This window comes from Canis lupus, chromosome 5 (genome assembly GCF_003254725.2).
Source record: "Canis lupus dingo isolate Sandy chromosome 5, ASM325472v2, whole genome shotgun sequence".
In the NCBI taxonomy this organism is placed as follows: Eukaryota; Metazoa; Chordata; class Mammalia; order Carnivora; family Canidae; genus Canis; species Canis lupus.
The window spans coordinates 21,234,783-21,248,877 of NC_064247.1; the positions used below are offsets into that span (position 1 = coordinate 21,234,783).

A 14,095-nucleotide genomic window follows, 5' to 3' on the forward strand; every position below is an offset into this window, starting at 1 on the left:
TTGGCTCAGACCAGGACTCTAGAGTCCTCTAATGTTAATTAATGTATGTTCCTGTTAATGAATAGTTAGGCTCCGAAGATTGGAATTATATTGTAAACTCTGGGAGGGAAATAACTGTCTTATTTGTTCTTTTATTTGGAGAAAAGCATGTAGAAAGATAAGAATGGAAGCCAAGATACAAACTAGGAGGTAATTAATGCCAATGAGAGATAATGGTGACCTGGATCAGGGTGGTAAGATGTTGTTGGGCTGGGTAATATTTAAAAGGATATGCTGAAGAACTATATGTGTATGGGGGAAGGGTGTGGGGTTAAACAGGAATCAAGCAGTACTGACTGCATGGTTTTTGATCTGCAAGAACAGGAGTATCATTAATGGGGATGGGAACACTGGCATTACATTTTGGGGAGTGGAGTAAAGAATCGAGGGATCTCTTATGGACACATTTATTGCTCAGCTTTCTACATTCACTGTAAACTAATTGAGGGCAGGTAATGTGACTTATACCTTTGTTCTTTTTAAATTTTTAATTAGAGAGTGCACACACATGCACGGGGCAGGGGGGTTGCAGAGGGAGAGGGAGGAAATCTGAAGCAGGCTCCAAGCCCAGTGCTGAGCCCAACATGGGTCTAGATTTCCAGACCCTGAGATCATATCCTGAGCAGAAACCAAGAGTCAGATGCTTAGCCGACTGAGCCACCCAGGTGTCCCTCATTTATACCTATCTTCTATCCGTAATGGTGCCTAGTACATGGACAAGGTAGCATTTGAGCTGGATCTTAAAATAACGGCAGTGTTGTGATGGGAGGATTGTCAGGTAAGGAAGATGTGCATTCCAGGCAGAGGTATAGATAAGGGAGTGGCTGGAGCACTTTTCAGGCTAGTTAGTTGGAATGTAAATGTACATAGGAAAGTAGTGGGAGATAAGATTAGAAAAATAGGATAGGGCTGGATTTAGGTGATGAAAGACTGAATGCTAGAATATGGAATTTGTACTTTCATTTGGCAGGCAATGAGAAAACAGGTGATTTTTGATTAAGGAGGCACTCTATATAACATCTTAAGGTAGCAATGTCTATTAAAGTTGAGAGGCATTTAAGTTTCAACACCTTCAAAAAGAACTTCATTGTTACCCCCCCCCACATTTTATGTATATGTTGTCCTATTTTACATCTTTTTATTTCATGAGTCCCTTTTTTAGATATAATTGATTTTACTACTTTTGTCTTTTAACCGTTATCCTAGCTTTATTTTTTTATTTTTAAAGATTGTATTTATTTATTCACGAGAGACACACACACACAGAGAGAGAGAGAGAGAGAGAGAGAGGCAGAGACACAGGCAGAGACACAGAGAAGCAGACTCTATGCAGGGAGCCTGATGCGGGACTCGATCCTGGGACTCCAGGATCACGCCCTGGGCCGAAGGCAGGTGCCAAACTGCTGAGCCACCCAGGGATCCCCTCATCCTAGCTTTATAAGTTATAACTACCTTTACTGCAGGTTTGCTTTTTACCCATGAAATTTCTTCGTTCCATAATTGTCTACTGCTTATGCCCCATCCCCTCCCTGGCCACATACAGAAGTCCCTTTAACGTGTCTTATAAGGCCCGTTTTAGCACTGCCTATACAAACATTTCAGCGACTGCTACAGAGCTCTCCACGTATGGGACAGAACTCTATGACTGGGGCAGTGGGTAGGGTATCAGGAACAGATGAATAGCCCCTGAGGGTCAGAGGTATGCTATCACCTATAAGACATCAGGCTCTTCCTCCGAATCTCCTCCTGGGAAAAGCATGGGTTTTGTAATAAGACAGACCTGAGTTGGAATAGGGCTCCACCATTTCCTCCTTATGCAACCTTGGACTTCAGTTTACTTATTGATAAGAACAAGGTTGTTATATTACACTTAAAAAGGATAAAGTATGTAAAATGCTTCCCGAATTGTAGTAGCAATAGCAGTGCCAGGTTGCATTGGTTGCACAGAATTTCTTCAGGCTTTCATTTTTCTTATTCTCTGTTCTGCCATTACAGCTTTGTCTGTAATTACTGAAACAGTTAATTAGCTACAGGCTGTCTCTATCACGCTCCCCAAAATACAGAGAGGGCAAGGTGTCAGTGACCTTTTAAGGACCTCCCCTTTCATCTGCTGCTGTGCTGTGATTTTTAACTGGATAAATACCTTAGCTACTTTCCATTGGTATTGAAGAGTGAGGAAGAGAGCAGCGGACGGAGGGATGAATGCCCATAGTTACAAACATGTGGAAAGCGGGTAGCTATGGTGGTGCAAGTCAAGTCTCAGGTCCCATTTCGTTTCTACCTCGGGGTTTGCCCCAATTGGCCCAAACGCGCTATTACTTAGTCTTCTCTGCGCATGTCAAGGTCTTTTGTCCCTCAGCGGACACCGTTGCCAGCCAAATCTATGTCTCCGCGCTTGCCGCCTTCGTAGGGTTCGGAACCGGACCTCTTTCTCCACGCGTGCCATGGCGAGCCGAGGGGCTCGTCAGCGCCCGAAGGGGGTCGGGGGCAGCGGCGGGGACACGGTGTCCGCGGCGGACAAGCTGCGGGAGCTGCTGTGCAGCCGCGAGGCGAGCGGCGCGGAGCCGCGGACCGAGTAGGTGTGCGGGCGCGGCGGGCGCGGCGGGGGCGTGGCGGCCGGGGCGGCGCGGGGCGGCGGGGGGCGGCGGGGGGCGGCCGGGGCTGGCGCGGGGCGGCCGAGGCGGCGGGGGCTGGCGCGCGGGGGTCTCCGCGGGGCGGGGCGGCGCGGGGCGGCGCGGCGGGGGGCAGGCCTGCCGGGCTCCTCCCCCGGGTGCTCTGCTCTTCCCGGACGCCCCCCGCCCCGGGCTCCGTGTCGCCGGGGAGGGAGCCCGGAGGGCGGCCCCGAGGCTGCTGGCCAGGCCCCGGGCGGGCTGGCGTCGCGGTCGCAGCTGGCCGAGCCCCCGAGGGAGACCTTTCCCGGCGGCCTCTCTCGGTTTCCCTCGTCGCCCGCAGAGCCCAGCCCCTCCCTCTGCGGGGCCGGCCCACGACCCCCGCCCCCTCCGGCACCTGCCGCCGCTTCCCGTCCAGCTCCCGGGGCGCGGGGGAGGAGCGCCGGACCTCGGAACCGGAGGAGGTTCTCTGCTTCGCCCGGATGAGGCCTCCGTGCGTTTGAACAAGTGGCGAAATGAGTTAAGGCCGTGGAAAGTAGTGACCTTGTTAAAGAGAAGAAAGAACAGGAGAACGAGAGCTTTGTGGCCTCCCAGGAGTGCCATTGAGGCAGTGAATTAAAAGTACGAATAAGCCTACTCATTAAAAACAGGGACTAAAAAGAATACGATTCAGTTCTTGGTCCCTGGCTTCTGTATTCTACAGCTAACTTTTTAGTTGACTTAAGTGTGCTTTGATGTCCTTGCCATTCTTGTCATTTCTGTCTAGTTTGGGCCGTACTAGGTCTTCCTGACACGTCTCTCTTTGCTTCTGAGCAGGTTATCTGGGAACAAAGCAGGACAAGTCTGGGCCCCTGAAGGATCTACTGCTTTCAAGTGTCTGCTCTCAGCACGGTTGTGTGCTGCTCTCCTGAGCAACATCTCTGACTGTGATGAAACATTCAACTACTGGGAACCCGTAGGTGATTTCTTTAGTTTTCTTTTCTTTTCTTTTCTTTTCTTTCTTTCTTTCTTTCTTTCTTTCTTTCTTCTTTCTTTCTTTCTTTCTTTCTTTCTTTCTTCTTTTCTTTTCTTTTCTTTCTTTTCTTTCTTTCTTTTCTCTTTTCTTTTCTTTTCTTTTTTTTCTTTTCTTGATTTCACCACTTGGGAAGTTGTTGCCAATCAGGATACAAATAATGTACAAGTGTGACTGATAGTAAAGCAACTTTATTTTCACTTTTGTATTCTTTTTATTTTCAAATATTTATTTTTTCATGAGAGACAGAGAGAGAGGCAGAGACATAGGCAGAGGGAGAAGCAGGTTTCCTGTGGGGAGCCAGATGCAGGACTGGATCCCAGGACCCCGGGATCACAACCTGAGCCAAAGGCGGATGTTCAACCGCTGAGCCACCAAGGTGCCCCTTGCTTTTGTGTTCTAAGCTGGTCATTTACCTATTGTTGAAGGTCATAGGAAAATGGGACTTTCACAGAAAGATGTAATTTGTAATTTTCTTAAATTTGTTTTAAATCAAAATAATACTTTGAGATAATTTTTAAAGTTAACAACTACTAGGACGCCTGGGTGGCTCAGCGGTTGAACATCTGCTTTTGGCTCAGGGCATAATGCCGGCGGAATCAAGTCCTGCATTGGATTCCCTACACGGAGCCTGCTTCTGCCTCTGCCTGTGTTTCTGCCTCTCTCTCTGTGTGTGTCTCGAATGAATGAATGAATGAATGAATGAATGAATAAATAAATAAATAAATAAATAAATCTATCTAAAAAAAAAAGTGAACTACTACAGAGCTGAAAGGGAAAACAGTAGCTCTGTTGCACTTCTTATAGCCAAATCCCAGTTCCTAGAGGTGACTGCTTTCTTTCAACTTTTTTGGTTGTTTTTTTTTCTGATGTTTGCTAAAATAAAAAAATTTTTACTAACTAGTATGCTTATAACTGCTTATTTCATGATTTATCCATTTATAAGTCTGCTGACTTCCTATTGCAGAAAATTTAGAGGTGAAATTTTCTGATCCCATTTCACATTAAAAGATGCTTAGTGTAGGTAGTTAAAGGAAAATGCAGGTTTAGAGTTTTTGTTTTATCTCATGAGTATTTTATTCTTTTGAGAGAGTGACAGGTGGAGAGGGACAGAGAGAGAGAGAAGCAGACTCCCTTTTGAGCAGGAAGCTCGATGAGATGCTCATTGCTGATGCAGGGCTCCATCCCAAGACCTGGAGATCGTGATCTGAGCCAAAGGCAGACACTTAACTAACACCTAGGCACCCTTTGGTTAATGAGTATTTTTTAAAAAATGGAGGGTAAAGATCAAGCTTTTGACATTGACTAAGCAATAATCTTGTAGAAATTATAATGCCCTAATATTTTTCAGTATTGGGTCATTTTGATTTTTATCTAATAGTTGCAAATCTTATTGAGAATTTCAGCATTTCTGTGTACCTTTGTCTTACTAACATTTTTACTTGAGAACTTCACCTATATCCTCTTAGCAGGGATTTTTTGGTCAACTTAACCCTGAATCTGCCTGTTCTTTCCTTTCAGACACACTACCTCATATATGGGAAGGGGTTTCAGACTTGGGAATATTCCCCAGTTTATGCAATTCGGTCCTATGCTTATCTGTTGCTTCATGCCTGGCCAGCTGCATTTCATGCAAGAATTCTACAAACTAATAAGGTAAGTTCAGGCCAACCTGAGAGCAATTACAGCTGATCAAGAGGTGAGTCTCTGGAACAGTTTTCAGAAAAGGACAAAATAGATTGGTGAGTAGGAGAGGACTCTTTTTGGAAAAGATAATTGTTCATTCATTCAACAAACATTAATGTAGCAACTTTGTAAAAATTTATTTTAAGTTCAGGATAGTTAGCATACAGTGTTATATTAGTTTGCTGTATGATATTTACATATTCGTTGCAAATATTAAGATTTTATTCTTTTTTATGGCCAAATAATATTCCATTGTATGTATATACTGCCTCTTTATATGTTCATCTATTTGTGGTCACTTGGGCTGCTTCCATAATTTGGCTGCTTCCATAATTTGGCTATTGTAAATAATGCTGCAGTAAACACAGAGGTGCATATATCCTTTTGATTTAGTATTTTTGTTTTCTTTGGCTAAATACCTGGTAGTGCAGTTACTGGATCCTAACCAATTTTCTGAGGAACCTCCATACTGTTTTTCAGAGTGGCTGCAGCAGTTGGCATTCCCACCAGCAAGTGCACATAAGTTCTTTTTCTGCATCCTCATGGAGAAATGTCTATTCATGTCTTTCCATTTAGTTTTTAAAGATTTATTTTAGAGCATGGGCGGGAAGGGCAGAGGGAGAGGGAGAGAATCCTGAAGCAGACTCCCCACTGAGTTGGGTGCCTGATGCAGGGCTTGATCCCAGGACTTAGACATCATGACCTGAGCCTAGATGAAGAGTTGGCTGCTGGGGGAATCCCTGGGTGGCTCAGTGGTTTAGTGCCTGCCTTTGGCCCAGGGCGCGATCCTGGAGTCCAGGGATCGAGTCCCATGTCGGGCTCCCGGCGTGGAGCCTGCTTCTCTCTCTGCCTGTGTCTCTGCCTCTCTCTATGTCTATCATGAATAAATAAATAAAATCTTCAGAAAAAAAAAAGAAAAAGAGTTGGCTGCTTAACCAGCTGAGCCACTCAGGTACCCTGACCTTGCCCAGTTTTTAAAATTGGATTATTTTTTTCCTTTGTGTTGAGCTGTGTAAGTTCTTTATATACTTTAGATACTAACTAATGGCCAGATTTTGTCTGGTGGGCACTTTGTTAAGTGCTGTGGATGTAAAAGTGGCCAAATCCCTGCCCTCATGGAATTTATAGGTTAGCGGGGAAGATGAATGTTGAACAAGTAATTATAAATGTAGTAGATCTCATGGAGGAAAAATACAGTGAGCAATGAGATAGCGTGTTAGGAGGGCCTAATTTAAACAGAGTGCTGAAGGTTAATTAGGAGTTAATGAAGACCTAACCTGATTACTTTTCAGAAATTTAACTATGATACGTCTTGGCATGGATTTCTTTGGGTTTGTCCTACTTGGAATTTACTAACCTTGAATCTTTAGGTTTATGTCTTTTGCCAAATTTGGGAAGATTTTAGTTTTTGAGTACTTTTTCAGCCCTGCCCTGTTAATCCTCTCCTGAGATTCCAATGAGATCAGTGTTGGATGTTTAATTAAGTCCCACAGGTTCCTGAGGCCCTACTCATTTTTTTTTCTAGTCTGTTTTCTCTGTTGATTGAGCAATTTCTAATCTTCCAGTTCACTGATCATTTCCTCTGTCCCCTTCATTCTGCTGTTGAGTCCTATCTGTTGAGTTTTAATTTTGATTATTGTATTTTTTCAGTTCTAAAATTTCCATTTAGTTTTTCTTTATATATTCTGCTGCCTTACTGCAACTTTCTGTTTTTTCATGTTTCCAATGTGTTCTTAATTGCTCGCTGAAGCATTTTTACAATGGCTCCTTTAAAAGTTTGTCAGATAATTCTAACTTTTTTCTCATCTTGTTAGTATTTGTTGATTTTCATTCAGTTTGAGATTTTCCAAGTAATTTTTAGTTGCCATGTGGACATTTGGGGTATTATGAGAATCTAGATCTTATTCATGAGCCCAGCATGCTTCCTCTGGGTCTTACTGAAGCCTTCTGTCTGGCTGCTCTTGATACTTCTATAGCAGGAGGAAGGAGGGTGTTCTTCACCTTTGTTACAGCCAGGTGGGGGTAGAAGTTGAGGTTTTTCTAGGCCTTCACTCTGGTGGGCAGGGTCGGGGTACTTCATTACTGTTTAGAGTAGGATGGGGAGATGGAAGTCCAGACTAATCCACATGGTCTCCACTGACACCGTGGCCAGAGAAGGGGCTTGTTACCACCAGCATGGATCAAAGTCCTGACTTCCTACTGGACCTTTGATGGCATGGGTGGGAGTTGGGCTACATTTTTTTTTTTTTTTTCTGGAGTGCTTTTCTGGAGTACAATAGCTATTGTCTAAAGATTTTCTGTCTTGTTAGGCTACCCCTTTCTTGGCCTGTGGCTAGATTGGCCAGGCTTTGGTTGCTGCTTATACTCCTTGACATTTCTAGCTGCCAACTTCTTTAGTTCTAAGTCTGGAATATAGAAGCAAAAGAAAACCCAGAGAACTTACCATTATGTTTTTCCTGTGGTCTTAAAGTCCCCAGGCAGTCTGCCACCTTCTCTCTACTTGAATCTTATTAGGTTTACTTTACCTATAATATCCAGAGTTTTTGGTTTTATGTAGCAGGAGGAATAGGGAAAAGTATGGCTAATCTATCTTCCATGAAGTAGGAGTCCCTGATGAGAGAACTAGAAGGTAAGTAGGATTTATCTAGGTAAAGGAAAAAAGGGAATGATGGAAGAAAGCCATGAGGCTGGGAAGAGGGCCAGCATGGCATTCTTGTAGAAATAGGCTTGATGCTTGGAAGAGACAGTGAGCAGTAGAGTAGGTTTCATGATACTGAAAGGTAGAAGGAGGCCAGATTTATATAAGCTGATAGGCTCTAGTAAGTAGTTACACATACCCACCAAGGGCATTCTGAAGCCATCCAGATGTTTTAGAGGAGAGACATGATTATATTTGCATTTTAGACTGATCAGAAAGATAGTATCTGTAGAAGGTGATAGAGCACTGTCTTTCCCTTCCCTATCTAGTAATTCATTTCTGGTTTTTTGAACTTAGCAGAGGAGAGGTGTACAAGATGAGGTCTCAGTAGAGAAATAAAAATATGCAATGCTGAAGGCTTTTGTGTCCTCTTGGGTACCACAGTCGCTTCCAATTTGACAGGTTCAATAGAATCCTTCATCTTATGTCACTTTTCCTCTTATATCAAAAACATAAGCAGGAAACGGAACAGGAATGATTTCCCTTGTTCTTCCTTATAATCTCCTTTCTCTTAGGTTCTATCAGTGGAAACCATCGAGAGAGGGTGGATTGTTGCTGGGAGACAATCTGGTAATAATTGGCACCCCAGTGATGGTTACCTTTCCAACTTCTTGCCATCCTAAGCAAGGGTACCTTTACCTCCCTATGGATCTGGATGTCAGTTTCTATGAACTATATACTCAGTGGTAGAGTCCCATATCTATGTGTGTATGTATGTATCTATCAGCTAATTTCATGGAGTATTGCTAGATTGCCCCCCAGAATGGCTGTCTAACTTTACGCTTCTCAACAGTGTTCTATATTTCAGCCACCTCACATCTCCTGAGCACTTGGTATTTCTGATTTGCTAATTTTCATCCTTCTCGTGTATGTGAAATGCTTCTTCTTTTAATTGCATTTCTTTGATTACTCTTGAGGTGCAGAATTTAATTTGTCTTTAATATTTCCTTTTCTGTGCTTTATCTGTTCACATCCTTTGTCTGGTTTTTAGTTGGGTTTTCTGGTTTTCTCTTCTGATTTGTAGAAGTTCTCAATAGCAACCCCTTGAAGATTTTAGATATTGAAAATCTTTTAGGCTGTTAATGTTCTATTAATTTTGCCTGTGGACCTTTGTTGAACAGAAATCTTTAATTTTGATATAGTTAAGCCAGTTAGTTTTTCACTTAATGGTTGGGTGGGTTTTGGGTCTTTCTAAAAGAAAAGACTGTCTTTCACCACAGTCACAAAGATGTTCTTATGTATTTTCCTAGCTTTATAATTTTACCTGTCACATATAGGGCTTTAATCCTTATGATTTTTTTTTAAAGATTTTTATCTTAATGTAATCTCTATACTGGTTGCGGGGCTTGAACTCACAACCCTGAGATCAAGAGTCATATGCTCCACCAAACCAGCCAGGCGCTCCAGTTTGAATATTATTTCTTATAAACTGTAGAAAGATCCAGCTTTATTTTTTGTGATATGTTGAACTGGATTTTTCAGTACCATCTGCTAAATAATCATCCTTTCTCTTCTGATTGGTAATACCGTATATATCCTACACCTTATTCCCACATGTATGGCTCTGTTTCTGTCACCCTTTTCCTAGGTCATTGGTCAAATTGTTAATAAAACACACTGTTTTTATTATTATGGCTTTGTAGTGTGTGTTAATATCTGGTTGATCAGTTTCTTACTTTGTCCTTTATAAAGTTTGTATTTTAAAAATCATTTCACAATATTTGCCCCCCTAATTCTGTTGGGTTTTGATTGACAGTGCATTGAATCACATATTAATATGAGAATCAGTATTTTCATAGGTTTGTCATTCCATCTTTAAGATTTATCAGATTAGTCAGGTTTTCTGTATCCTTTCAATAAAAATTTTAAATGTACCCATGTCAGTCTTATCAGTATTAGGTAGGTTAATGCCTACATTCTTCATATTTTTTTTTTTGCTGTTAGGAAAGGAATCCTGTGGGGTTTTTTTTGTTTTGTTTTGTTTTTGTTTTTGTTTTTTGGTGCTCTTTGCTGATATAGAAGAAAACAACTGATTTTTGTTTTCTTTATCTTAATCTTGCTGAATTTCCATATTAGTGTTATGGGTTTATCATGTGAATCTCTTGGATTCTCTTCCATCTGTGTATATAGGGTTTAGTTTCTTCTATTCCATTCCTTATACCTCATTTTTTTCTTGTCCTTTTTCATTGACCAGGATTTCCAGTAATATGTTGGATGTTAGTTGTTGTGGGGGCATTGTGTCCTGCTTCCAAATACAATTCTTATATTAACTCAGGTTAATTTTTAACTTTCTTTTATTTTTTTAAAGATTTTATTTTTAAGTAATATCTATACCCAAAATGGGGCTTGAACTTAAAACCTCAAGCTCAGGAGGTACATGCTCTTCTGACTGAGCCAGCCAGTCTTTTGAACTTTTTTTTTTTTTTTAATTTACTTATGAGAGACAGAGCGAGAGGAGAGAGAGAGAGAGAGGCAGACACACAGGCAGAGGGAGAAGCAGGCTCCATGCAGGGAGCCCGACATGGGACTCCATCCGAGGGACTTGATCCCAGGTGTCCAGGATCACGCCGTGGGCTGTAGGCGGCGCTAAACCACTGCGCCACCGAGGCTGCCCTCTTTTTAACTTTCTTTTCTTTTTTATGATAGTCACACAGAGGAGAGAGAGAGACAGAGACAGAGACAGACAGGCGGAGGGAGAAGCAGGCTCCATGTACCGACCAGGAGCCCGACGTGGGACTTGATCCCAGGTCTCCAGGATCGCGCCCTGGGCCAAAGGCAGGCGCTAAACCGCTGCGCCACCCAGGGATCCCTCTTTTTAACTTTCTAAACATGTTTTATACTCTCTCCAATTAGATGAGGGGTCCTCACATGTGTAGATAATTTTGTACTAAAATTATCTGAATTCTTAGCATCTAGAATAGTGCTTAGTATATACTAGGTTTTTAGTATGTTTTTATTGAATTAATCTGGCATTTATTGGATCGGTCACTTTATTGAACTCTTTGGAATTTTTGGGTTATAGTGATAAAAATGGGAAGTATTTCTAAGTTACATGCAGTAATATTAATCATGATATATATTTAAGTAGTACTTACATTCTGAAGTATTTAATGCTCTTAAATACACCAGTGTACTATAGTATAAAAACTATTAAATGTAACCCCTATTATGTCTTTTAAAAATTAATGTACTTAATTATGAAATTAATAAAATCATATTACAGGTATATGGAGGATAAGTCCCAGCAGCTTGATATAGCCACCTTTACCATTTTATTACATTTCTTTTCAATCATTTCATATGCTTCTGATTTCCAAAGCTGTAATTCCAATATATAAATAATATTGTATATTTTTACATGGTGTTGAGTAATTATCTGTAGTTATCAATATATTATGGTTGTTTAGGAAATGTTTGTTGAATGTAGAGTTTTTTTTTTTTAAGATTTTATTTATTTATTCATGAGAGAGACAGAGAGATGTTGTGTGGTTTTTTTTAAAGCAGTTTTTTTCCAAAAGTAATAGTGCCACATTCATTCACCATGTTTATGAATAAAACTAACCTTCCCTGCATAGTTTGAGTTACTCCTGTGGTCTGGACTCATAAAAATAGGTGTGCTGGGTCCAGGGGTAGGAAAATAGGTATAATCTTCTATACATACTGCTTTTCAAAAAGATTATGCCAATTCACAATGTTATTAATGACAAATGAGAGTAGTTTTATCTTTAATAGTTTTCTTGTTTCTCTTTAACTTCTGTTTTCCTGTTCTGGGTTTCTTTCAGATTCTTGTCTTCTACTTTTTACGATGTCTCCTGGCTTTTGTGAGCTGTATCTGTGAACTTTACTTTTATAAGTGAGTATAAAAGCTTTGCTTCTAAAAGGGCTATGAGGAATCCCGATATAGCATAAGATTTTTTTTTTGATAGCCTAAGCAATGTTTATGATAGAAAACACTTTCTTCTAGGTCCTAATACTATATTTGAAGTATGACTTTAAAATTTTTTTCTTGCTTTGACATATAATTGAAATATAACATTGTGTCAATTTAAGGTGTACAATATTATTTGATAAATGTATATATTATGAAATAACCATAGTAAGGTTAGTTAACACATCCATCACTTTTCACTTTGTGTGTGGCCAGAACATTTAAGATTGACTCTTAGCAACCTCCAAGTATGCAAATAATATATTGTTAACTATAGTCACCATGCTGTATACTGGATTCCCCAGAACTTACTCCTCTTATAACTGGAAGTTTGTATCCTTTGGCCACCATCTCCTAATCTTCCCTATTCCCTATACCCCTGCTTCCCCAGCCCCTTGTAGACACCATTCTGTTCTGTTTCCACGAGGTTGGCTTTTTTTAGATTCCACATGTGTGTTCATACAGTATTTGTCTTTCACTGTCTGACATTTCACTCAGCATAATGCCCTCAACGTGCATCCACATGTTGCAAGTGGCAGGATGTCCTTTTTAAATTTATGACTGAATAATATTCCATTGTGTATGTATTGCCACATTTTCTTTATCTGTTCATTCATAGATGGACATTTACGTTGTTTCTGTGTCTTGGCTGTTGTGAATAGTACCACAGTAAGCATAGGGGGTACAGATATCCCTTTGACATACTGATTTCATGTCCTTTGGATATATACCCTGCAGTGGGATTGCTGGATCATATGGTAATTCTATTTTTAATTTTTTGAAGAAAGAAGTGGGACTTCTTGTTTTGAAACAGACCGTTGGAGGGGAATACTTCTAATTATCACTTTCCTTCCTGAGGCTCATAAATTCCGTATCTTCATATAAAGTTAGATTATGTTAATATATGTATAACTGGTGTTTTATTTGGTCAGATTTAGTAGAGCCTTATTTTTTTTAAGATTTTATTTATATATTCATTAGGGGGAGAGAGAGAGAGAGAGAGAGAGAGAGAGAGAGAGAGAGAGGGCAGAGCCACAGGCAGAGGGAGAAGCAGGCTCCATGCAGGGAGCCCGACATGGGACTTGATCCCGGGACTCCAGGATTATGCCCTGGGCCGAAGGCAGTGCTAAACCGCTGAGCCACCTGGGGCTGCCCCAGTAGAGCCTTATTTTTGGTCACAAAATACAGAATCATGATTTACCTCTTCCTTGAGCTTAGATGATAGAAAATTATTCCCATTGTGGGACTCATGCTCATACTTGCACCCAGTACATGGTCTTTCACCAAGTACCTATTGGTTGACTGAAGATTAGTGGAAGTGTTAAACACGTAAGTGTTACATTAATAAAAATACCCACTTTTTTTACATGCAACCCCATCATTTTAATAATGCTTTAAGAGGTATTTAGACTTAATAATCATTATTTAAAATTTCCCCACTGGAAAATAGCTAAAAATGTCATAAAGAAATTCTTTGGCCTTGACTCCGAGGGAAAGAAAGCCAGCCAGTGCTGCGTTTGAGGATTGTAACCATACATTGGTTTTCATATGGGTTCAGGACTGAAGTCACATCACCTACATGATCCCTCAAATCCCAAGTTGAGAATTTATTTTAAGTTGTTCTGGGTTGGTAGTATCCCTAGGCATCTTGCAAAAACAAAGTTTCTCCAGAGAAATGGATCTTTAACTCAAGTGTCAATTACTACAAATAAAGTTCTAGTGAACAAGAAATTATAATAAAAATAAATCACAAAGCACAGAAGATATTGTACATGAGACCCAGCAGAAGTAACAACAGAAAGCTGACCTGCAAAACTTCACTTATTAGGAATTACTAAAATTAGAACATAAAACGAATATATTTGATATTTCTAAAGAAATAAAAGAAGGAATTGAAAACATGAATAAGAAACAAGAACCTAAATAATCCACAGGTGAAAAGGAAGTTAGTTAGAGGATGGGTAGAAATATGTGCAAACCATAATCTGAGAAGAGGTTCAATTCCAAAATATATAGTTTTTTTTTTTTTTTTTTTTGCTATTGAGATGTAGGAGTTTCTATTAATCTGAATAAAAATGGACTAAGAACTTCAATAGACAATTTTTAAAAAAGATTTTAATTTA

General features: G+C 40.5%; 1 protein-coding gene and 1 long non-coding RNA gene across 13 annotated transcripts in view; one reads left to right on the top strand and one right to left on the bottom strand.

Annotated features, from left to right (window-relative positions):
• ALG9 (ALG9 alpha-1,2-mannosyltransferase) overlaps positions 1 to 14,095 on the top strand; it is a 113,037-nt gene that overhangs the window by 2,327 nt on the left and 96,615 nt on the right. For 2 of the 12 annotated variants that reach the window (XM_025465553.3, XM_025465556.3), the window contains exons 1-4: positions 2,397 to 2,618; positions 3,465 to 3,603; positions 5,182 to 5,316; positions 11,827 to 11,897. Coding sequence is in view for 7 of the 12 variants with exons in the window: in XM_025465559.3 (XP_025321344.1) it covers positions 2,484 to 2,614; positions 3,465 to 3,603; positions 5,182 to 5,316; positions 11,827 to 11,897 (476 nt within the window). In the remaining 5 variants the exon portion in view is untranslated. Of the gene's footprint in view, positions 1 to 165; positions 190 to 2,390; positions 2,619 to 2,929; positions 3,270 to 3,464; positions 3,604 to 5,181; positions 5,317 to 11,826; positions 11,898 to 14,095 lie in introns of those variants that run through there. The other 10 variants (XM_025465560.3, XM_025465554.3, XM_025465555.3 and 7 more) reach the window with 10 other exon arrangements.
• The window catches only part of LOC112671354 (uncharacterized), a 37,189-nt gene that overhangs the window by 1,366 nt on the left and 21,728 nt on the right, over positions 1 to 14,095 (bottom strand). The gene's annotated exons all lie outside the window — the stretch shown is intronic.